The 26,127-nt window shown below is 27.4% G+C and overlaps 2 protein-coding genes and 1 long non-coding RNA gene across 4 annotated transcripts; 1 reads left to right on the top strand and 2 right to left on the bottom strand.

Annotated features, from left to right (window-relative positions):
* Window positions 1-2,976: 2,976 nt before the first annotated feature.
* Window positions 2,977-15,116, bottom strand: LOC107624909 (uncharacterized). Its single transcript, XR_001617003.3, has 3 exons — window positions 14,321-15,116; window positions 11,487-11,519; window positions 2,977-3,140 (listed from the first exon to the last, which is right to left on the bottom strand). It is a non-coding gene; the product is annotated as an uncharacterized LOC107624909 (long non-coding RNA).
* On the top strand, window positions 4,882-6,914 carry LOC107624908 (uncharacterized). The gene is made up of 4 exons (XM_016327395.3): window positions 4,882-4,957; window positions 5,459-5,616; window positions 5,769-5,846; window positions 6,470-6,914. The coding sequence occupies exons 1-4, from the start codon at window positions 4,882-4,884 to the stop codon at window positions 6,602-6,604; spliced, it is 447 nt and encodes a 148-aa protein (XP_016182881.1). The 3' UTR covers window positions 6,605-6,914.
* Window positions 15,117-19,208: 4,092 nt separating the features above from the next.
* Window positions 19,209-26,127, bottom strand: OTP86 (Tetratricopeptide repeat (TPR)-like superfamily protein). Of its 2 annotated transcripts, XM_088503762.1 has the most exons (5): window positions 25,091-26,005; window positions 22,688-25,009; window positions 21,422-21,534; window positions 21,275-21,303; window positions 19,209-19,580 (listed from the first exon to the last, which is right to left on the bottom strand). In XM_088503762.1, the coding sequence occupies exons 1-2, from the start codon at window positions 25,932-25,934 to the stop codon at window positions 22,998-23,000; spliced, it is 2,856 nt and encodes a 951-aa protein (XP_088359888.1). In that variant the 5' UTR covers window positions 25,935-26,005; the 3' UTR covers window positions 19,209-19,580; window positions 21,275-21,303; window positions 21,422-21,534; window positions 22,688-22,997. The 2 variants fall into 2 exon arrangements, with proteins under 2 accessions (XP_088359888.1, XP_088359887.1); XM_088503761.1 differs by having other exon boundaries at window positions 22,688-26,127.

The following is a 26,127-nucleotide window of genomic DNA, read 5'->3' as shown; positions in this document are numbered from 1 at the left end:
ACATGTAGTCAACCATTTAGTTAGGTTTTTAATTATGAATACTTTCAATTTATAAAAAAATATTCAGTTAATTCTAATATTTTTTACTCTATGAATGCCTTAATTATAAAATTATTTTTTACACTATGAATGCCTTAATTATAAAATTAAAAGGAGTGTAAGAAAAAAAGTATAGGAATCTAATTAAAAATTTGATAAAACTATAGGGACCAATAGAAAATTAAACCTTTTTTAAATTAGTCCTCTAAATATTAAATTAGTCATATTAGTCTTTAAAAGATACAACCAAAAGTCAAATTGATCCTTCTGTCAATTAGATGATGATGTATTACATTAAATAACACGTTACGAGTAATACTATATATCCAAATCTTTTTATGAACCAAATCCAACTAAGTTAAACAATAATACTTGGAGTAGTAATGCTATCTATAATTAATTTTTATTAATGTTAGACTAACTTGGTTAACAAAAACACTTGGATGTGTAACATTATTCGTCAAATTAATCCCTAAAAATATATACGTTCATTCCTAAAATTTTAAAAATTAAACAAATTAGTCATTAATATTTTTTCTTCATAATCTTAAATTTTTAATATTTTTTAATTCTATAAATTTTAGTCTCATTTATTACACCTTATCAAACAAAATTATCTTCACATAAAATAATACAAAATTATTTTCTCATTATATTCTTAGATTTGACATTTTCAAATTTTAGCTTTTTATAGTGAACATTTTTTTATTTAAATGATTGTATCAAATAATTGTTAAAATTTTAGTCTTTTGAAATTTTCTCTTTGAACTATACAACAACAATGTGCACTTTAATATATTATGGAGTTTGCTAATTTCTTTAAATTTAAACCAAGAATATTTTTATAATTCAAAAAAAGTCTAAAAGGTTAAAATTTTAAAATAATTACTATATTTATTTTGTCAAATTAAAAAAAATACAAATAAATATAACAAGGCAAACAAATTATTCATTATAACTAGCAAATAAATATAACAACGCAATAAAAATATTCATCAGAGTTATACTTTTAAAAAAAAAAAAAAGTGTTATACAAAAAAAAATCATTCATAAAACCTTTTCTTTGAATGCCAATGTATAGACTACAAATAAAGAATGTAGGCCTACAAATCATGCTTGCTTGCCTTAATTATAAGAGACCCATTTGCTGTTATAAAATATTTTGGGTCACAATACAAACACACATAAATACTATATGGCTGCAATACTAACCACAAGTTAGGAATCTTATCAATGGGTCCTTAAAGAACCACAAAATTCTTTTTCCACCATAGACAAATCCTTGTATTAACTTCTCTTTAGTGTCAACAATTTACAAAACATAAGTTATCAAATGTTATGTAACTTTAATCTTACATATAATTAGTGTAATATTTATTATACCTTCTTTTGTTATTATTTTTGTTACAAGAATGTCACCTATAATAGTGTAATTTAATTTAAATTTATTAAAAAATATTAATATGGTCCAGCATGAAATTGGTATTTTTTGAGGTGAGCATGGAATTAGCAGTTTTTTTTTTGGTCAAGATGGAATTAGCAGTTGAAGTGGGAAAGGAAGACATTTGAATCAAATTTGCATTACAATGTGTGGAAGAAAGTGTGGTCAATCAAGTTGGGCCATAACGAACCCAATTCATTATGGCACATTGCCATCTAACACTGAAAGTTCAGTGCACTCTTGTCACTTGCTATATGGACCAGGCCTGCCTAAAATGTTTGCTTTCTGGGAACCTACCAACATTCACACAAGGTAACCAAGTTGGGTTGGTCTAGTTATTAGTTTATTAAACAAGTGATGTCAAAAATTCGAATTTCGCTTTGTGTATATAATAATTTATTGGCTAATGACAAACCCTTATAAAACTTAATATCGTAACGGATTAGTTCTTGATTTGCCGGACTGAAAAATACCGTGGATAACAAAAAAAAAAAAAAAAAAAAACATTCACACAGGGTAATCATTGGCTCCGGATAGAAGCTATATGAATGTTTCAAATGTTAATGCGTTTTAGAATGTGAACGCTTTGCACGCATAGCCTAGTGTAATAGATACATTTGGATTCGAGACTTGACTGAGATTAGAGATCGTCTAATTCATCTTTCTGATAAAAAAAAAATGCTAATACATTTTAAAAATAAAGTAGAAAGTGTAGTATTTTTAAGAAAATAATATGTTATTAGAGATAATAAATAAGTTAGTAGGCTTTCGATTTTACCTAACAAAAATAATTAGCAATTAACATTTATTTAATTAATAAATAATATAATATTCTTTACTTAATAAAAAATATTTAAGGATAAACCATATTTTGCATCTAGTAAAAAAAAATGCAATTAACGTCAACAAGAACTAATCATGAGGTGCATAGCCGGGGAATTTAAAAAAAAGACAAAAATTACTTAAAAAGAACTAATTCACAATTCTTGTTTATTTAATATTTACTATATTCTTCTATCGTCAATCAAATCAATTATTAAAATTAATTATTAATAAAAAATACATATTAAAATATAAAATATATATTAAAAATAAATTAAATTATACAACATAAATATAAGATAATTGATTTAATAATTAATTTTTAATATGTAAATAGTATTTTAATGTAGATAAATCGAAAGCAATTGCTCTAATATTTTTTTTCCTGAAATTATAAAATAAATTATCATTTTCTTATATATTATTTTATAAAATAACTGGTTACTAAAAATATTTGTACGTATAACAGTATCGTATCATATAATAAATATATTTCTCCATAAAAAAAAATATAATAAATATATTTTACACATTTTTATTATATAAAATAATTATACATTTAATCAATTTAAAGCATACTTAAAGTTGGGACAAAAATACGTTTTTGAAACATGGATTTACACGAGTATTTCTCAGGTTTAATAATCCCATCAAAATGAAAATGATACGAGCGATAAATTAATTATTTAGAATTTAACTCAAAACATAATATTTTATTATCAAATAAAAGATGTACAAAAAATGATAGACGATAATATATAAATAAAAAAGAGTAATTTATTGTTTAATTTTTATCGGGTATAATACCGGAATAAATATTGTAGCTACCCTCAGAGACCTGCAGAGAGAAAGAACACAAATTAATTACTCCAAACCACACTAATGGAATTTTCAACAAGTTATGAACCAGGAAAAAAAAAAGCAAAATCTATCTTCGACTTGAAAACTTTGTTTTTTTGGTCAACAACTTATAACGTAGCTGAAATAACAAAAGTGTCAACCATTTGGGGTTAAGGTTAGAATAGAATGCACGTGTTCAAATATGACAGTTGTTGGTTAATTTTTACTAAATTTTTGAGTGTTCTGAAATGTCCTATAATTCAAAGTTTAATGTTTAATTCAACAAATGCACGGATAGAAAAGTGTTAATAAATGATATAAGAGCTAAAGGTTTTTTTTAGTTTCCATTATTCTAGATTATCTATTACCTACTCCATTTGTTTCCAATTACAATTAATGTGTGTTTGTTTTGGTAGGTCAATGAAAGTAACCTATGCCTAAATAAATGTTTAATTTAGTTTATGCATAAGAATTAGGAAAATCATTTTAAATATATTAGATAATTCAGTTAATTATACAAAAGAAGTGCACTTTTTGTTTTTGACGTTGGAGTGACAATGGCATTTTTTTAAAATGTGGACTGATAAAGTATTATTTTTAAATATGGAACAGTTAATTAGTGAAGTGGAAATTAGACCATCCAATTTGTAAGAGGTACAAAAATTGAATCGAGAGATTTTTGTTAAAAAAAATAAAAAATTTTGAAGTACAAAAATCGAACCTTTCAATTTATGTACATTTCACACTTTTGAAAAATACAAAAAATTATAAGTTAGAATATATCACTACTTTTACTTTCATAGCAAAAAAAAAAAAAAAAAAAACCCGCAAAAGTGTCGCATTTATTTATTAAAATTTTTATATTTGTCTTCTCTTTCTATTTATTCTTTTTGCTCTAGTATTTAACAAGATTACTAGTATAAAAAATTATGTTGCATAGCTTTTTCAAATAAAAAATGCTCACTCAACATAAAAATTAAGTCATAAAATTAATTGTCATATATTTTCATACATGTTATTTGACAAAGTAATGAATTGTTAGAATAATTAAATATTTTATAACATAATAATCAATACTGTAATGATAGAATAAACATATGTTAATTTATAGCAATATAATCATTTTTCTTATAAATACCAAATATGTATTTTTATAATAGGTTAATAGGTAATTAAATTTTTGTGTCCACGTAACATAATTAATTTGAACTAGACACTTATTTACGATAATCATCACAAATTTCAAAAATAGACACTTATTTAGAAAGAAAAAAGGGTATTAAATTGTATCGGTAAACTTTGTTCAAAGAAGTAAAAGCAATAGAAAAGAAAATTAAAAGACTAACAAACGATTTAATGTTTTAGATACATAGGAATAATGAAATCCAATATAATTGAAAGTTTTCAACGATTTAATAGAGGACTCAAGACTTGTGGATTCTGGAAGTTTTCTCCACTTTGATTTATGATTTCTCCATCATGAGCGTGTGTTGACAGTTTGACTAATCAATGAATTGAAGGAACAAAGAGAAAAATAAAAAATAAAAATAAAAATAAAAATTTCCCCTTTCAGCTATAAAAGCACAAAGGACTGAAGGAGACAAAGAAAACAGCATCATAAGACATAAGACAAACATTTTTTCTCTCTCACCCCAACAACCAATTCATACTATTAGAGAATTTTCAAGCTACTATATATATACACTTCAGTTTTTGTACCTTCAACAACAAGAATTTAAATGGCAACTTCATTAACACAAGATCAGATTGCTAAATTTCGGGAAGCTTTTTCTGTAATTGACAAGGACTCTGATGGTGAGTTCTTTTGTGCATTTTAATTAGAGTTTAATTTTGATGCACGAATAGTGTAAAGCATTTTATACAGTCGCGCAATCACAACCGTTCTTTTGGATGACCATTCACGCAGTTAATGTAAAAGGTAGTTATTTTTACTAATATGGCGTTATGTGATTGGATATACGTGTAAAATAATTTTACACTGACAGTGCATCAAAATTAAATTCTTTTAATTATAGTATTTCTTAACCATCACCTTCGAATTCGATTCTTCCTAAAAGATAAAAATAGAGTTTGCTTATTTGATAAGGTTGTCTATTTTATATGTCTCTACAGTATAGATTAGTCATTAGGCTTTCGGCTTAGTGAAACAAACCAACAAAATTATATTAAATGTTTACATTTATTGTTTAATATGCACCAATTATATATGTTCTTATTAATTAATTATCATGTTTGCCTTTATTTATGATTCAATTTTATGCTGACATTATTCTTATTAATTGGTGTCTTATATAGGATTCATTACTTTGGAAGAGCTTATAGCAATTTTACAACAATTAGATGGAAATTCAACAAAAGAAGAAGTCCAAGAAATGATTAGTGAAGCTGATATTGATGGAAATGGGATAATAAATTTTGAAGAGTTCTTAACTTTTATGGGAAGGAAAATCAAGGTTAGAAAAACTATATACATGGAGGAATTGCTTATTAATTAGGCCACCAAGTTTGAACTTTGAGCATTTTCTTCTCCTTTTTTTTTTAAATAAAAATATTTGAAGTATTTGCTTGAGATTAATAATGATGTTATTGTCAATTATTGTAACAGGAAAATCAGGCTGAGGAGTTAAAAGATGCATTTAAAGTGTTTGATAGAAATAATGATGGATACATATCAGCCACTGAGGTAAAAAATAATGTGCCATGTATTGCTGATCAATTTGTAATGGAATTTCTTTTTAATGTAAAAATCTTACACACTAAATATTGTTAGTGAAAATTTAATCCAATAGCATACTATGTCTTTTAAATATTTCTCTTCTGTAATAGCAAACAATATAAGGTAGCATTTGTTTTTAAAAATGGAGAATGAGATTAGAGGACTAGAATTTAGTATTGTGTTCACTGTTCAGTGATTAGATCTAAAATTAAAATTTTAATATTGAGACACAAAATTTCAGTCTCTTCAGTATTTTTAAAAAGTAGAAATACAGGAAATTAAAATTTTTTAGGAAAGAGACTGAAACTTCAATAATATTTTTTAAAAAAAATATCCTCATTTAACATTTCAAATTTCAGATTTATCCTCAATCTTCATATTTATCTTAAACTAAACATAATATTAAAATATAACTCAATTTAATACTTTTTATATCAAATATAGTACAAAAACGTAATTTAGTTTCTGTCTCCTAATTTCAGTCTCTTTTTCAAATATAATCTAAAGGACATTTTTTTTTCAATTCTAACTTATGAATTAACCATGACTAGAAAGAGCTAATTTTATTTATTTATTTTATGTATTTTTAGCTGAGACAAGTGATGATGAAAATGGGAGAGAGGCTAACAGATGAAGAAGCTGAAGAAATGATAAGAGAGGCAGATTTGGATGGTGATGGTCAAGTCAGCTATGAAGAATTTGCAAGAATGATGTTGCTCAATTGATCTCACATTAATTTAAATAATGAGGCCATTAACATGCATTATTAATTTAATTTATTTTGTATTTAGTCTAATCATTTTCATTTTCATTTGTATAATTTTTATGACTTATTCAAGGCTGAACATAACATGTTTTTGTTACACTACATAAGGAAAATACTATACACGTGAGTTGGAGACTTTCACCTAAGTCAAAGATAATGTAAAGTCAACCTAGTTTGGTCTTTGGTGATGTAACTTAGCTTGGTGAGATTAAGGTCAAAGACTTTGATTTATTTGTCTTTGAATACGTAAAACTAACCTTCATATATACTTAACCTTATTTATAGTCTTCATCTAACAAAGTTGCTTCCTTTTATTTCAATTCACCTCTTCCACTTATAAAAGAATCCAAAATACTTAGGTGAACCCAAATTTTATAGGTAATTATGTGAAATTATATGTATAAAAGGGTAAAATATATTTTTTATTCTTAAAATTTGTTAAAAATTTTAAAAATATTCATAAATTTTATTTTGTTTTAATTTTGTTCAAAAAGTATTCAATTTGCATAAAATATATTTCTAATGATTAATTTTTTAAAAAATTTAGGACCAATTCACCAATAATTTTACAAGAACACAACTATCAGCACATATAAACCAGATATAGTTGTCATGTATTATTATTAGATTAGTTCTAAATTTTCTGAAAATTTAGTTGTCAGAAGTATATTTGATACAAATTAAAAATTTTTGAAACAAAATTGAAATAAAATAAAACTTAAAGGAGGAGGAGGAGGAGGAAAAGAAGGAGATAAATGTGGTGGTGGTGACGATGACGATAATGAAAAAAGATGAAGAAAAAGGAGAAGGAGAAGGAGAAGAAGAAGCAGGATGAGGAGGAGAAAAGAAGACGAAGTCTGACAGCGTAAACTAAATGACTTGGATGAACTTGAATGTAAAATTACTTGAGTGTGTAGTGAAACTCCAAACTTAAAGAACAAAAAATATATTTTTTCTTATATAAAAAATTAAAAAAATTGAGAATTCTAAACTATTCTCGTAATTCTAAATAAATAGAAGTTTATACTTTTGTTATTTTTCTGTTAGTAACATATTACCATTAAAATGAGATTTGACAAATTTTACCTCACATACTATATACTAGCAATTAATTAGCAATGACATGTTCGAATGACTAACTTGAACCAAATGAGTTTGACAAGGGTGGATGGGTGAGATTTATTTACTTTTTGGTATTTAAGGGTGAGAATCTTCAAGTCATGTGATATTGTGAAGGATATGGAAAAAGAATTTGAGTAAAAAAATATAGATATAAGTTAAAAGTGATCAACAAATTAAATTAAATTAAATTAATATTATATTATATAACTATGTCTCTTAAAACAAAGGTAAATGCATAACTAAACCAAAGTATCTCAAAATTACATGAATTTTTTGAAATAAAAATCGTTGCGTTAAAGTCTCATATACATATCTATATAAATCGAATTAACCTAATTCGAATTAGTTTTTTAGTAGTAAATCAAATTGACATAAAACATAGTGCATACTAGTAAATCGAATTTGAATTGACCTAATTCGATTTACTAGTGAACATCCCATATGTAGTTCGTTAATCAAATCAGTTTAATTCGATTTAATACTGATATAGATTATTGACATTTACTAAATAAGTTAATTGTTTATTTATTCTATATTAACTTTAAAACATATATCAATAAGGAAATACTTTTCATTTGAATTCAAGTAAAATATCAAAAAAAATAAAAATAAATAAGAATAGAAATCTAATTTTTGTGTCAAATTTTAGAAAATCTATATTTTTATAAACTTATTTTTTATAAACCTATAAAGTTAAAACAGAATATTAAACGATTTCTAAAAATTTATTAAAAATTATCTTTTAACTCATTAGCATTTAAAGAATTATTACCGAAATTTTTGATGTTAAAAAAATTAATATAAAGTATAGCCCTCCAAAATAGTATAGGAGTTAAAACTTAACATTATAAAATAACTAACTATATTTAATCGAAAATATTTGACAACAAAAAATTAGACAAAAAATGAATCATTAATTATTACTAAAATGAATCATTCTTGTATTTCGAGTGGAGTAAAATATTAATAAAAAATGTTTGGTAACAAAAGATTAGATAAAAGAAAAGTTAGAAATTATGGGGAGTGCAATATTAATAACATAAGAAAAAAACAAGCCAATGAGCTATAGTTCAAATAGCATAGTTTCTCTATACTCATTTAAGAAATTGCGAGTCTCCCTATCTCCGATTAAACAAAAAGGCATAAGGAAAAATGAAGTAACTGCATATACAGTTCTCTAACTCAAGGTTCTGAAAACCAGACCGAACCGACCGTTCAACCGGGTTAACCAGGAACTGGTCAGTTGGCCGGTCTGGTCCACGTACAAAACCATCTTACAAAAAACCTATTAAAAAATTGGCTGAACCAGTGGTTAACAGATGAACCGGACGAACCGGCCGAATTTTTTAAAGGTCCGGTTTTGTTTTCTTACTAAAAAACGGCGTCGTTTTTTACGCCAAAAAAAAAAGAGAACAAAATGCACTTTCACTGACCCAGTCCCAAATCAACCCTAACGCGTAACCCACTAACCCTCTCCCTTCTGAAATCATTTTCTTTCTCTCCCAGCCGTCTCCAACCCAGCACTGCAATCTCCCTCTCCGTCGTCGTCCCCACCCCACCCCTTTCTCTCTGACTCTCTGTGTGACGCCAACCCAACCCTAAATCTCTTTCCACCCGCCGCTTGCTCCGGTCGCTGAAAACCCACTGCCCCTCTCATCCAGCAGTAGTAGTAGCCAGAAGCCGTCGCCGAACTCTTCTCCTCAGCCAGAGGGTAGGTGCCATCGCCGCCAGCAGTTGAGTTTCATTCCTTTTTCGCCGCCTGTTTCGTTCCTCCGTCGTCTGAACTCCGAAACTTCCGCGGTCGACGTCGTCTGCTCGTTTGGTTGTCGAAAGTTTCTCTGTCAATGTCGTCTGCTCGTCTGTTCTGCACTTCTGCCACCGTGAGTTTTAATGGTTTTTCAATTAATTTTTTTGTTTATTAACTATATGAATTGTTGGTTGCTGGAGTGAGGAATTTAGTCCACTAATTTGAATTCAGTTAATTTTTTGTATTTGGTTAATTATATGAATTGATGCAGTTCTTTTGCTTTTCCGTAATCTATTTTTATGAGTTTTGTCCACTGATTTGAATTGAGTTGATTTTTTTATTTGGTTAATCATTCTGTAATTCTGAATTTTACTGAATATAATTTGGATATAAGTTTAAGTTTGGATTCTGAATTTTGAATGCTATATAGAATTTTGATATAATTTGGATTCTAAATTGTTGTAATTATTGTAATGACTGGTGTATGTAATTCTACCATTAAAAGTGCATTAGTAACAATGACATGCATTGTTGAAGTATTAGGATGGAATGGTGTTCTAGATAGAATGAGTACACATTCTTGCATTACTCTAAGTAGGGCTGGCAATTCATATCCTACCCGCGGGTACCCAACCCGGTCCAACCCGTTTGGGTAGGATAGGCTACCCAACCCGCTGCGGATAGGGTAGGGTACGGTTCGGGTATGTCTGCGGGTAGGGTAGGGTACGGGTTTAGGGTGTACCCTATCTGCACCTTATATATAACACATATTTTATTAAAAAATAAGTATATAGTGAAGTAAGTGAGAGTTGAACCCACAACTTTCCTTATGTAATAACTTACAATAAGTGAACAACCACTAATCTAATTAGTTAATTTAGTAATTTAAAATATTAGTTTTTTTATTTTTTATGTTATTAATATGTATAAAATTTGAAATGATTGAATTTTATATTTACTTTGAAAAAATTTGATATTTCTGCGGATAGAATAGGGTAGGATTTAGAACTTTAGGGTGCGGGTAGGGTTGAGAAATTCTCAACCCGCGGATAGGGTTAGGGTAGAGTCCAAACCCTACCCTACCCTACCCATTGTCAGCCCTAACTCTAAGTGTTATTAAATAATAGTAACTAAAGAAAGCAGATAATTTGAATTTGTTGAAATCTGAAAAAGCAATTTATTGTGTTTTGATTTTTTTTAGTCGTAAAATTTTATATTTGAAACTGTTTATGAATTTTTATTTTAATAATAATTATGAATAATTTATTGTATTAAATTGTTAAATTTTAAATTTTATTAGTTTAGAAATTATTGAATTTAAATATTTAAAATTATATATTAAATTTTTTAAATAATTTTACTGTATATTTAATTAAACCGATTCAACCACGATTCGACCTCGATTGAACCATTAAACCATTAAACAAGTTACTCAACCAATTTAATGACCGATCCGGTTCTCACAACCTTGCTCTAACTTGAATTGCCAATGCAAAGATTATTCTAGAATTTAGACTTTAACTTAATCCTTTTCAAAGGTTTAACATTTTTCTAAAACTCAACCTACTCATATAGTATACACCACCTTCAACCCAAACTTTGTCTAAGCCCTTATATTTTTCAATTTTCACTCGACCTTACATACCCCTATCCACAAAAAAAAAAAAAAAAAAAACAATTATTTTTAATAAAATATAATATTTAGTTATGGATATATACTTAAATAAATCTCTAAAATTTTATTACATTAAAGTTTTTAAATTTCATAAAAATAAAATCTATAAATCTTTGTGTCACACTTCTAAAATTTTTTTAAAAATAAAAATATTTAATGCAAAATTTTTTAAAAATATATTTATATTTTTTAATTATTTTATATTTCTAAGAATGATAAAGAAAGAGACAAAACTAGTATCCGCAATAAGAGACTAAAATGGTAATTTACCAATTGAGAGGCTAAATGATGACTTACCAACTATCCATGGAGACAGAGATTAAACCCCCTCTGCGAATTAAACAGAAACGAAAACAGCAATAAGTACCCATTTTATAGAAATTCCCTGGATTTTTAAATATGTAAAATTACTAAAGCGTCTTTTTTTTTTTGTGACTGAAAAAAAAAACAACAAAAAAAAAAAAACAAAAAACTGTTTAAAAAAAACAGCCCCGCTAAATATTATTTTTAAACTATTACTAAAGTACCTTTAAAATTAACTTATGTGTTATTATGTTAAAAGTTATTTTTAAGTTAATTTTTAAATGGTTACTTTTATAATAAATACATTATGAATTTTGTGTGTGTAAATTAAATTATGATAAATTGTGTTCGATTTATACTTAATTGAGTTGGATTAAATTGAATTATGGTAATTTGACTTATTATATTATGTTATTTTTTTAATTTTTAAAATATATTCATAGATACTATCATATAGTTCCTAATTATATTTCATATGATATATGATAGATTAAGTTGTATAATATACTAATATGAATCTAACCCTGTGCATTCTACAAATGTGATAAACTTAAGAGTCAAGTAAGAAGTAACAAAAATCGTAGATGACGATTTGTATAAAAAAAAAAAATCGTGTTTCATAATTTTATAAATTACAATTTTTTTAAATTTAAAAAATTATCATTTTTCAGATTTTATCCTATTTAAAATCGTGAAAAAAAAATTTTTTGGTTATTTTTAATTTTTTATCTTATTTAAAATCGCTACTCACAATTTTTATTTATTCTAAACACTTCTATTATATCAAAGTCGTAATATTTATAGTCAGCAAAAAAAAAAACATTAGTCACAAAAAAAAAAGTCGTAATATTAACAAAATTTACCTAAAAAAAATTAGCTCAATATATCCACAATCCCTAAGAAGATAACTAAATGGAGACTCGTGACAAAAATAATACCCATTATCATCTCTACATATTTAATAAAAGTATTAATAAAATAAAAAATACAAATTAAATTTATATTAAAATTAAAAATAATAAAATCATAATCAAATTCATATTAAAATTACAGATAACATAATTATTAATTCATTAAGTACTTATTTACACTAAAATCAACTATTATATATGTATTTATACGTTAATAACTAATTTTGATGTACAAATAATATTTTTTTTGTTGTAAATCGAATCAGCATACAAGAGAAGTTGTGTCATAAATACAGCAGCCAAATGAAAACCCAATGAATTAATTACTTTCATATTTAAATTTATCGATTTGTACTGCCTATGTACTATGACATTACTTCCTATCACCATTATTAATTCATTCTTAAATTTTGAACTGCTAGTTGAATTTCTTTAGACCATAATAAAATTAGACTAAGGCAAGAGCATTGCAATTTAAATAAAAGAGAATTTGTAAGAATTAATTGACGTTTAATTTATAAAACAAAGTAAGGTACTTCCAATAAAATTAACTTTTATCATTCAATATTCTCTTTTTTCCTAATAAATATATACAAATATAATAAATAAAATATAATGCCAGAAATTAAATTTTGTCATAATATAAGAAACAATTTGGGATCATGTGATTATCTAGTCTCAGATGATGAGTGATGAAACCGGCAAGGATAAGAAACAAACACCATATGCTATAAATAGATAAATAAATAATGAATATTTAGCAAAAAACTAAAATAAAAACATACACCAAAATAAATTAAAGAACATAGAAAAAACCTCTCTCTATTGAAGGTTACATGAATAGCAAAATACACACTCTATCATTATCATTTTTTGGTAGATGAAGCAAACTAAACTTTCTATTATATGATGCAAGCCTCACATCTCTTATCCTTTTAAGTTTTATCTGTATCATACATTCACACATGTTCAGATAATATCTACCAAAAAATGCATATAGCCATATCTTATCATATACATAATATAATTATTCTCCAGCAAGAACAATCATTTTCAGAATGACAATACCAATAAAAGAATATTTCTCTAGGCAATGTTCTCTCTCTCTCTCTCTCTCTATATATATATATGAAAATAAGATTATATATTCATTTGTATTTCTAAGATCCTTATTATCATCATTGAGATCAAGAAAAAAAATAATTGGTGCATATAAGGCATAAATATAACACTAATTTATAGTGTTGCACTTCAAGATCTTTCAACATTCCATTCAACAAACAGTTACACACTATTTTAATCTTCACTTTAGATAAAAAAATGCATTGAATCAAACATAATGCATTTAATCTTATTGTGCTGTGTTCATTGGCATTTTATGCAGCCCAGAAGAAACATTTCAAAAATGTTCATGCTACATATTTAACACAATAATTTCATTTTAGAGCATGTTGACACCATATCTAAAAATATTATGTACAAACTAATTACATTCTAGTGTATTCAAGAAATAAAACTAGGCAGAATCTGAACAAGTGGATCAAGATTTGTGTGGTTAAAGAAATAAGAAGAAAACAAAGAAGAAAGCTACTTCAAATGTATATGGTGTTGTTAGCAAATCAAAATATAAAGTTAGGAACAGGGAATCATTGCAATCTATGGATATAACATAAAAATACATGTACTTTCATTTATATATATATTATCTCCCATTTTGGCAAGCAATAATAGTTTGCACTGAAAACACAAAGGAAAGATCAAAAGAATATATGCAAAGGTAACAACAGAAAACCAAGTAAAAGGGGAAAAAGAAACTATTATTGGTATACACAATAGAATCTTAGACTAAAAGAATATACTATGCTAACACAGTGAAAAAAATATATATATATTATTGTTATATAGTCATAACTATACCTTGATCATCATCACCTTGCTTGTAGTGTTGAAATGAATAAATGAATAAGATTTTGATTGGTTTGGTCTCCAAATAGGAAGGAGTGAGGCTGGCACAGCATGACCTAGTAAAGGTTAATAATTTGTACTAATAATCTTTGTTAATAGCTTTCACTAACCAAAGCTAGATCATGCTGGCAGCTTCACTTTTTCCCTTGTGATCTTTATTATTTACTTAGTTTCATCAATCCCTCATAATTATTTGAGAAGAAGGGTCAAGAAAGATAAAAACTTTGAAGGTGAGTAAAGGAGAAAAGAGGGAATATGAATTAAGGGATACCCTAAACCTAAAGGGCTAAATGGGCACATGAAGAACTCAACTTGAAGCCACAAAGGTAAACCTAAGAACTAAGAAGGAATATATATAGAGAGAGAAAGAGAGAGAAAGAATGGGACAAATGTGAAAGATCAATAGAAAATGTGATCATGGCTATATGGAGTATAGAGACATAACCCACCTTGTGGAACAGTGAATTAAAGAAAAGGGTATCATACATGCACAGTGGTAAACTATGAAAACAAAAAATAAATTAAAGGGAAAAAATTGAACACACCCATACAGCTAAGAAAGTTAGAAATGAACAGCTGAGAAGGCATGATGATCATGATGATGCTAAGCTTAAGCTAAGACACTAGCTAGTTAGATTAGGGTTAGGGTTAGGGTTTTTAGTGTTAGGGTCAGAACTGAGAGTAAATCAGATATGATAAAAGAGAAGCAGCTACTTACTAAGCTAAGCTAGGGTGGCATGCCACTCATGAACCTAAACCCTATCTCTATCTCATGCTTCTCACTCACCACTTACTTTTCCATAATAAATCTTTATTTTTTATTTTCTATGATTAGGATATATAAAAAACTCATTTTAGTATGAATATGTTTTAATCATTATGGTGGTTATAATATTTTTAAAATTTAAATAATATTTTTATTATTAGTAACATTTTTTAAAATTAAAAGTGTTATTAAAATATAAAAAATATCATTTTAATTTTAATAATACTTTATAATTACTGTAGTCATGATAAATATAAACATATTAAAATTTATTTATATAAAATTATTTTAAATAATAATAATATTAATAATAGAATCTTGGATAGTAGAGAATAACTAGAGCATATAAAAGAAAATATTAGCAAACTTGTAATTTTTTTATTATTAATAATATAATGTATTTGACTATTAATATATGTTTAGATATATTAGATTTTTAATACACCAAAATTTTAAAAATAACAAATATTATAAGAAGTCAAATTATACATATTAAAAGTTTAAAGTATATAGTACTCAAAAATCAAAATTAAGAGAATAAATTATATTTTTTTTCCATCACTATATTAACTTAATTGAAAATAAACTAAATTTATGTTAGTGAATCACAACATTTTCTAGTAAATTTATCATTAACAATAAATATTAAAAAATAACACACATGACAGCATCAGCACGAAATAGATCATGGATGAATCTTAACTAACATGGCTCTATTGCTTTGTGTTATTAACATATATAAGAACATTTATAGATTTCATTTTTAACTTTTAAGATTAATATTATTTGTATTTTTAGTCAGTTTATTCTCATCTTTTATTTATCATTAGTTAGTGTTGGAAAAGTAAGAGAGAATAATAGAAAAAATATTTGTGTGTATTTAAGTTGTGTAAAATAATACAATATAGAATTAAGAGAATCGATATAATAAAAATATAATATTTTATAATAAATATTTAAATGTACTAAATAATTTTAATAAATGTTAATTGATCCTAATATATTCCAACAGTTAGAATGTAATAAGAACTTTTATTAATTGGATCTCAAAATTCATCCAATATTAACAATAAAAAATTGAAGATTTTACTAACAAAAAAAATTTAAAACTACTCTTTGAAAAATATAAAAAAGAAATTTTTTTATTATTAAAAATGTTTAAGTTATATTTTTATAATATTAAACACACAAGAAACCTTAGTAGTGGTTTTAATCAATTACGAATTAAGATAGTTATACTAATGTCAAAAAGAAATATGTATTTTAAATTTATTATGTGAGGTGAGGTCTACCCCTGCCTTTTAAAAAAATTATGCACTTAATTCATTCCTGCACTATAAATTCAGCATTAATCTAAATTTTTTAAATAAAAATAAAAGCATTGTAAAAAAAATATCATTCTCATTTTTAAAAATATTTTAACATAATAAATAAATAAAAAATACTTTTATATTGTTATATTCAAATATAATTAATAAATAAAAAATATTTCTACACAAAATATGTAAATATTAAATTATTTTATTTTTAGAATATTTTTTTTAAAAAATTACTTAAATTTATATTTTAAAAATTCATCCGAATGTCTCCTAAATAAATTTTAACTTTTATTGGGGAAATTATTATGTAGTTGATTCATTCATTCATTCCTGCACTGTTGAAGGTTGTAGGAAGGGACAAAAAGGCACAGCCCCTACAATTATTGGGTTCCGAAACAAAAGAAGATGACTTTGGTTTTTAGAATTTCTATGCAAAAGAAAATTCAGGCTGGCTTTGGATGTATATGGCCCTCTCTCTCTAATCTCTATATATGTGTGTTTGATCAACCTCACTTGTCAATTCATGTTTCCAGTTACTTCAATTCAATGTAACATTTTCCCACCTTCTCAGCAATCGAGAAAATTAATTCAAATAAAAAATTAAATTGAATGGAGTTAGCACTTAGCACCACCAACCATATTCATAACACATATCCTTTCACTTTCTTTCCTCTTTCTACCCTCTTCATTCAAAACTTCTTAATATCTTCTTAAAATATATTTATTTGTGTCTTTGAAAACAAAATAAATCTTATTCTTTGTATCAATTCAACAAAAATCAATATAATACAAAAATTTATACCTAACATACAAATTTATTGATATAATAAAAGAAATATTTTACACACAATCTAAAAAATTTTGCTACATAATTCAAAAATTATTTATACTACTGCTGTTTTTTGATAATTTTTTATTTTTATCTAATAATTTTGTGTTAAATTGTAATAATATTTGAGATCTTAAATATATTTTGACGATTGAGTATAATATTTTAGCTTATGTGATTTTTACAAAATTTTGTATTAATTATCACAAAATTTATATATTGTACACTAAAATTATCAAAATTTTTGTATTTAGTAATTTGTTAAATATATATATATATATATATATAAAGAAAATGATCACAACAATGATAATGATAATGATGATAATAAAAGAGGAGAAAAAATAATAAAAAAATAAAACTAAAAAAGAAGGTGAAGGAGATAAAAAAAATGTAAAAAAAAAAAAAGGAAAAAGACGAAAAAATAAACAAAAAGAAAAAGAAACGTAGATAAAAAGACTAAAAAAAACGTCACAAACTTAATTGAACTTAATTATAAAAAAAATTTGGTTGTATAACAATTTTGCAAAATAAATAACTTTTAATAATTATATTAAAAAAACTAAGAATGAGTGTCTTTAGTTTCGGAGAATTGTATTTCTTATTATTTGAAATGAAAATTTACCTTGAAGAAAAAAGTAATTTTTATATTTTAATTGAAAGTATCTTAAAGATATTGATTAAGAATGTAAAGTAAAAAAAATTTAATTTATTATTAAGTATTCAGTAAATTAAAAATATTAAAAAAATTATACTTTCGATTAGAATCTTTTAAAGTACTAAAATTTTTTTATACTTTCTATTACAATCGTTTATTTATAATATTTTTAATTGATATTCTTAAAACATTTATTATAAAGATTCTTTCTATATACAAAGTACATTTAATCTTCATCATTATTATCATCGTTATCATCTTCACAGTGCCAATTCCTGAATTCAGCCGTTGGATTTGGACCCTAGCTAGCCCTATAGTCAACGAGACAACGAAAGCATTTTCCATTCATATTCCTTTAACCCAGTACATCTTGATTTTCTTTTTATGCATAATCTTTTAAGATTTAACTACCTGATATTTTAAAAATATATTTTAAGAGTAGTATAATAAGTTTAAAATATCTTATATATTTAATACATTAAAAATATGAAAAATTACCTTTTTAATTATTTTAACAAAATATTTTTTATAATCATCTTAAAATATATTTTTAAAGTAAAATTTAACAAGATCCAACTTTTTACTAGGGAAAATCTTTTAGAAGTAGTCTAGTCTAATCAGATAAGGATTACTTGTTAAAAGAAATTTCTATAAAGTTTACTTTTTCTTTTATAAAAATGTGTACATCTTAAATTTAATTATTATATATTTATGTATAAATATATTATTTAATTTATTTTTAATATATATTTTATATAAATAATTAATTGAATGACTAATTTTTTATTTGTTTTTTAAGATAGTGTTTGAAAAAAAGATAAAAATTAAGAGTCTGAGACTCACAGAAATTGAAATAAGTTTTAGTATTATATTTAGTGTAAAATAGACTGAAATAAGAACAAAATTCTAATTTAATTTGTACAAAGAGTGAAGTTGAAATTAATTAATTGAAATAGAAATATTTTAAGTATAAAATATTATTAAAATTTTAATTTCTATTTCCAAAAATTTTAATCTCTTGTATCTCCATTTTTTAGAAGTACTGAAATTTTGAGAATAAAGACTAAAATTTTAATACCAATTTCTGAGCCAACAAACATGATATTAAATCTTAATTTTTCAGTCTCTGTCCCAATATCTCAAAACAACCGCTACTTAAAATACTTCTTATAAAGAACTAAATCATGGTAAAATTTTTATAACTTTTTTTATTCTATTTTTAATATTTATTTCACTAAAATATTACTAGAAACATTATTTCAAAACACTTTTGGCAACATTGTATCATGTTCACAAGGTGATATCTTTTTTGACTTGAGATGTCTATATTAACACCACAGATAGGAATACATATAGCTTGTAAGTTTTATACAAAAATTAGATGGGATAATTTTGCAATACAATTCACATCATCATATTGTATGAAATGATTTAATAGTAGAAAGAGAACAAAAAATGAGTATAATTTACCGTTATAAAATTTGGTCACGGACAGACATTCGTAAATGTGAGAAAAGGTTTGATATTTATGATGATATCCCACTGAGGGATCTCTGCATGCGTTGTAAAATTTGGACAGCTAAGTTCTGTGATTTCTGATTCTGATTCAAACCTCTCTGTCTCTGTATAGCCTCATAGACCTGTAACGTATGGACAATCCAATTAATTATCCAGTTGGCTTTCTTCCATATGCCTATTCTTTTTTTCATCTTTCAAATTAATTTAATTTGCTTTTTAAATTATATTCTGTCACTTAGTTTAGTCTATTCATAATAAGCAATATGCTATATGCACTACAAATCAAATACTAAATTGAATATATAAAAAGAAACATTAAATTAAATTAGAATTAGGATTTTAAGAATATTTGGACTTGGAAGCTTTAGTCCGTCCTTGTATTTTATTTATATCTAGACTCCTTTCCTTTATTTAATAGTGTATTATTTTGTGCTCCTTAGTGTTACACAGCTATGTAACTATGAAAGATAAAAGTACAACTAGTCTGGTCAGCATTGTAAATGTAAAGAGCAAAGTTCTGAAGATTAAACTGGTGACCAAACTCGTAAGGATAAAAGTTTAAAAGTTTAAAAATTTAATTAAGGTTCAACTAGAATTGAATTTGATATAATAAAATGATATATTTATATATAAAATATATAATTTTTTAAAAAATATATTTTTATTTTATTATTTTAAATTAGTTAACCACTATAAAATCAAACTGATTTGGCCAATTAATTAATTGTTTAATTAATTTTCCAACCGATTCATTACGGATTAATTTTTATTTTGAACCAAATTGATTGGGTGACCAATTTTTTATTAACTGGATCAATTTTCAATTTTCTGTCCGGAGATATGGATAGAACTTCAAAATTTATTCCAGAGAAATTTTAATTTAGCACTTAGGTGTTTACACCTCAAAAGGGCAAAAGCATATGAGCCCATATGCCGTGTGACTATGTAAGATTCCCTTTTTTTTAAAAAAAAAAAAAAATCTGATCTCTAATAATTTTTGCATAAGATAATCCTATTTATTATTATTTTTATTTTTTATCACATTTAAAATTTCAAATTATGTAATTAAAAAATAGCAACTGATGGGTGGAGGGAGGGAAAGGAGGGTATATAAAATATAAATAAGAATTTTTTAATTAAAATAAAAAATAATATATTTCTACATAACTACATTTTAAATTATAGTTTAAAGAATAAAATGTTATCACAAGAAAGCTTATCATAAACTAAAAAAAAAAATAATTGAGTGAACAACTTATGAAAAATCTGATATGATCAAGACATTAGTCATATAGTGGAGTATGCTGCTAAATTTATTTGGTACATTATGCTCTGTACGTTGATGCTCTTTGTTTATTTGCTTTTGTTTTACCCTTCATTCTCATATTCATATGTATTCCTTTGTACCATAACTACCTCTACCTGAGACTTCATGTAAAGTGGCCCCATAGTTGGCCCTTTTGTTCAGTCTATTAATACAAAAATAATATACTTGAGGAAAAGAAAAATTTTCAATAATATATAAAGTACCCCTATTGTTTGCCTAAAAAATTTGGATGTAATATTTGTACCAGAGTTCAAAAAAAAAAAAAAGAAAAAGGGAGAAAATTTTTCTGTGTGATTTCTATATTCATTTCCTACGTTTCTTTTTTATTTTTTTAAGATTTTCTAAAGGTAAAATTGAAATTATTGATGATATAAAGTCTTTTTCTTTATTTCTATTTTTTCTTGTTTTTCTTACCAAATATTGAAAATACAAGAAATGGAAAGAAACCAAATAACAATAAAATAGAAACTACATTTTTATTTTGCTTACCTTTATTGAAAGTACTATATTGTATTGTCCTGTGAAATGTGAAATAAAAAACAAGCACATAATGAGAAGCAATTCCATTGCAATGAAGTTGCTGGACTATTTGAGGAAAGGATCATAAAATCAGAGTTCAAAAAATTGGTTGCATACCATAACATTCAAGCTCTATTTGGTGTGACAGGTTCTTACATGCCCTTTGGAAGGTTGAGGAAAAGGATCACTGGTCCCCATATCAGAGTTTCCTTGCAAATGGTGATTTCAATCTGTGTGACAGACATTAAGATAAAGTTTAGGACCACTTTCAAAATGCAACATAACAAAATGTAATAGTTTATCACTGAACACATCTTCAATAAATTGTTTGCATATAGGACAAGAGCAATAGAAATTAAATAGGATTTACTGTTACATTAAATAACCAGTGAATTAAAAATTGTGTGCTTGGTAACAGGTTGAGCACAGTTAGTATTGAATATGGGGAGGGGCCGGCCGGCCGGGTTGGGCGGGGCCGGGTGGGAGTGGAAAAGTGATTTTTCAGCTTTTGTTTGCCTTTGGTTGCTCACTCACATCTTCTAAAATTGATTGTGAGAAGTGATCATAATCAACTTTACAAGAACAACTAACATAGATTATGTTCAGTCAATTATGCAGAATTAATTTTACCTAGAATCAAACAACACACAACCCTTTAATCTAATGTTCTTTCTTTTAAGCATTTTTTATTTGAACACAACCTTTTTGTTTACCACAATCCTTTTAGTCAGGTTGAATTAAAACCAAGTTTGTGTGCATGATAAATTAGGACTAATAGGACTAACATGTTGAATTAAAACAGCACAAAACCTTTAATCTAATCTTTTTAGTCAATATGAATTGGTTCTCTAAGTTCATTCTTCCATCTATTCGTATACCCAGCAAAACATGCTTCCTTTCACAAATAGGACTAATATAATAGAAGAAATCAGGATTGTACATCATTATAAATTCATAACATGATTCTCTAAAAAGTTCCTACTATACTCCCTTTCTTCCCTTTTTTCTCTCATTTTTAAATTTGGTATTCTATCAAGATACATACATTGATCCAATCATACATCAAATTTTCAGTAACAAAATAAGAGAGAACAAAGGGAGTACTTTATAAATAACAAGTACAATAAATTCTCTTTCAGCAAATAAATTTATGCCCTGCTCACTATTCAATTTTTTTAGTTTCATAAACAAATTGAGTTGAGGCATAGTGCATCTTTCTTAACGGATATACCAAAGGAATGAGAGATCTTGATATATAACTCAACAAAAAGAAATCTATTAGTAGTTTTAGCTAGGAGTTACAGATTCATGAAAAAAATATTCCAAGCAATAAAAATGAATATAGGGAATGTGATTGAACATAAAAAAATTAAACAGACTTACATCTGTGGACTTTGTTTTCTGCACTACTATTTGAAGCAAGGACAGCAATCTCTTGCAAGTGAAGTTCTTACTTCAACATCTCAGCTGGTTCTTGTCCAATGTCCACTTACAACAAGCCAATAAACAGGAAGACAATTTACCGTTTTCTGCATGGCTTTCATATAATTCCAAACGACTAACTCGGCGCAATTTAGCATGAAATTCTGTAACTGTCTGGACCCAACCACAGGTGCCCGTCATCATTTTTATCTATCCAGTACCAATTCTGAAAGAGTAGTGTCCTGTAATACGTTTCAACATATAATCGAATTTACCAGAAATCTCGGCATGAGCATAGTCCTCTTTCAAAATGATGAAACCTGTTGGCATCCCTTACAACAAGGGGTCGTTGACAGATTTCAGATGCTATCTTAAAGAATGTATGACAATCATCACAGATACGAAGATTCTTTGTGATCCGAATAGGAGTACCATTTGGGGTAACAAGTAGACCATAACTAAGTGCTAATCTTTCACTGTGTTGATACAGCATCTGAGTTTTCTCTTCCTCACTAACATTGTGGAATACGAACTTAGTTTGAGCCCTGTAGCCTCCTTTTTCCTCTAAAAGTTTAGTAATCTGAGCTAGTTTTAGATAAATTTCATCGGATTTTGGGTGAGACTTGTCTCTTGCCATGAAGGTGTGGATCTTATTTTCAGCCTCAATCCAACTGCATCCAGGTTTCTTTTTCAATCCACTTCCTTTCATTCTCAATCTCACTTCTTCTACATCATTCCATCTTCCATCAGCTGCAAAGATGTTTGATATCAGTACATAATTTCCGGAATTGTCCATATCCGATTGTAAGAGATTCTTTGCAGCAAGCTCTCCTAATTCTTTATTAGAATGAATACGGCAAGCACCAAGAAGAGAGCACCAAACTTCAGAAGAAGGTGGGACAGGCAAGTTTCTCACAAATTCGTAAGCCTCTTCTAGCGAATTGGAACGGCCGAGGAGATCAACCAGACAAGCATAATGCTCTTGCCAGGGCTCTAACAGATATTCATGTTTCATCACATCAAAAAACTTCTTACCTTCAGCTATCAACCCTGAATGGCTGCACGCATGTAATAAAGCCAAGAAGGTTATATGATCAGGAATAACATTTTCATCAATCATTTTCTTGAACAAATTAATGGCCTCATTTCCATGTCCATGCATTCCACTTGCACTAATCATAGAAGTCCATAAAATTAGGTCTCTGTTCTTTACAGAATTAAATATCTTTATTGAGTTCTCCACAGTTCCACAGCAAGCATACATGTCCACTAAGGAGCTAGCAATGGCTCCCTCCAGAACAAAATCTTTCCTAATAAGAAATCCATGAATCTCCTTCCCTTTATTCAATGAAGATAAACTAGCAGCTGCAGAAAGTGCACTGATGAGAGCAATGGAATCAGGTTGAATATTAGTTTCATTTAGAGAGTAGAAAATCTCAAGAGCCTCAGTCGAATGTCCATTACGAATGCAACAAGTAATCATACTTGTCCAAGACACAATATCTTTGGGTTCAATAGATTCAAAGACGCGTCGTGCGTAATCTATGTGCCCAACCTCTCCATATACATTGACAATGGCATTTTCCAGCAAAATATCAGCTAAACCACTTTTCAAAACATAACCATGAATTTCTTTGATTAAGTTTTTGGATTTCAAACCACTACAAGCCAACAAAATACTTCCAATCATCATGGGATCAGCGTTCACCCCTTCTAACTGAACCTTCCGAAACAAATTTAAAGCTTCAAGATGACATTCATTCTGAGCATAGCCAGCAATAATTGTTGTCCAAGAAATCAAGTCTTTTTCAGGCACACTTTCAAAAGCCCGGTTCATATATTTCACATAAGAACACTTAGCATACATATCTATCAAGGTGTTCCCTATCTGTATATCAGAATCCATTCCATTTCTTATTGCATACGCATGAACTTCCATGCCATTCAACAAATTCCCTGATCGACCTGATGCAGCAATCATACTTAGCACTGACACCTGGTCAGGTTTTTTACCAGAATTCTGCATACCCCGGAAGTGGTTTAGAGCATCAGTATATAAATCATTTTGGACAAGACCAGAGAGCAGTGTATTCCAAGATATATTATCCTTGAAATGCATGTTTTTAAATACTCTTTCAGCATCCTCCATCTTCCCACATTTTGAATACATAGCAATTAAAGCATTGGCAACAAAGACATCAGAATAATGGTTAGCTTTCAAGATAACAGCATGAATCTCCCTGCCAAGTTTAACAAAGAATGGATTTTCACAGGCTTGAAGTGCTGCAACAAAAGTGTATGTATTACTAGCAACTCCAACCTCCTGCATTCTTCTATATAGTGATAATGCCTCTAAGGACCTACCTTCAGATACATGTGCTGAAATAACAGAATTCCATGAAACGGGGTCATCTTTATCCTCCATATTACGAAACAAAGTTCTAGCACCTTCGAGATCACCACACTTTGCATACATAGCAATAAGCGCATTACACACAAACACAAATGTACCAAATCCACACTTGAGAGCAAAGCCATGAATCTCATCCCCAAAATCGCGATCAGTGAGAGCACCACACGCTTTAAGCACACAAGGGAAAGTGAAAGCATCAGGCTCCACTCCAAGAACTCTCATCTCTCTATACAATTCAAGCGCCTTAACATGGTTCCCACTTGACACATAGGCACCTAACATAGCATTCCATGTGAAAACAGTTCTATCAGGCATTCTATCAAACACCTTCTCTGCATCAGAAAAGAAGCCACATTTCCCATACATATGCACAAGCTTTGTACCAAGGAACACAGAACCACACAACCCACAAATTTTAACCAAAAAGGCATGCACCTGTTGCCCTTGTAGCACAGCTTTTTCACTGCCACAAAGCTCAAGGACCATGGAAAAGGCCTCAGGGTGACTGAACTGGAATGAGAATGGATGAGTGAGAAAGAGGGTCATCAAGGATTGAAAAGCTTCTTTGAGAGTTGTGCGTTTGAAAGTGTGGCTCAGTGTAAGAGAAGAAGGGGTGGTGAGAGAAATGGATTTGGGAGAAGAGAAGTTTGGGATCACGGTAGCAACATGGTTCAGGCGGGGATTTTCACGAAAGGAGCGGTGGAAGTTGGAAGAGAGAAGGGTTGAAGTGGCCATGGTGGTGGTAAGGGTACAGGGGAGTAGGTGCAGTGCGCTGCACCTGAACAAAGGTCTCATGCAATACTTACAACAACGTAGTACGTGGTTGTGTGAAAGTTAAAGACTCCACTTTTTGCTAGAAGCGCATCCATCATGGTACAAACCAACGCTAGCTTTAGTTATAAACTTATAATAAACAAGTTATTCTCAAAGAAGACATTTTGGACAAAATCAAGAATTTAATTCTCATGAGTTTAATTTCTGATGTTCT

This window comes from Arachis ipaensis, chromosome B2, assembly GCF_059453495.1.
Source record: "Arachis ipaensis isolate K30076 ecotype BB chromosome B2, ASM5945349v1, whole genome shotgun sequence".
Classification (NCBI taxonomy): Eukaryota; Viridiplantae; Streptophyta; class Magnoliopsida; order Fabales; family Fabaceae; genus Arachis; species Arachis ipaensis.
The sequence above is the reverse complement of the archived record's forward strand: the minus strand, read 5'-3'. Positions and strand labels throughout refer to the sequence as shown.

Bases quoted from the DNA above. Each gene is read 5' to 3' on its own strand.
- OTP86 (XM_088503761.1), bottom strand. From the start codon at position 25,934: ATGAGACCTTTGTTCAGGTGCAGCGCACTGCACCTACTCCCCTGTACC.
- LOC107624908 (XM_016327395.3), top strand. From the start codon at position 4,882: ATGGCAACTTCATTAACACAAGATCAGATTGCTAAATTTCGGGAAGCT. The intron at 4,958-5,458 runs GTGAGTTCTTTT...TGTCTTATATAG, and splicing joins AATTGACAAGGACTCTGATG to GATTCATTACTTTGGAAGAG. The intron at 5,847-6,469 runs GTAAAAAATAAT...ATGTATTTTTAG, and splicing joins GATACATATCAGCCACTGAG to CTGAGACAAGTGATGATGAA.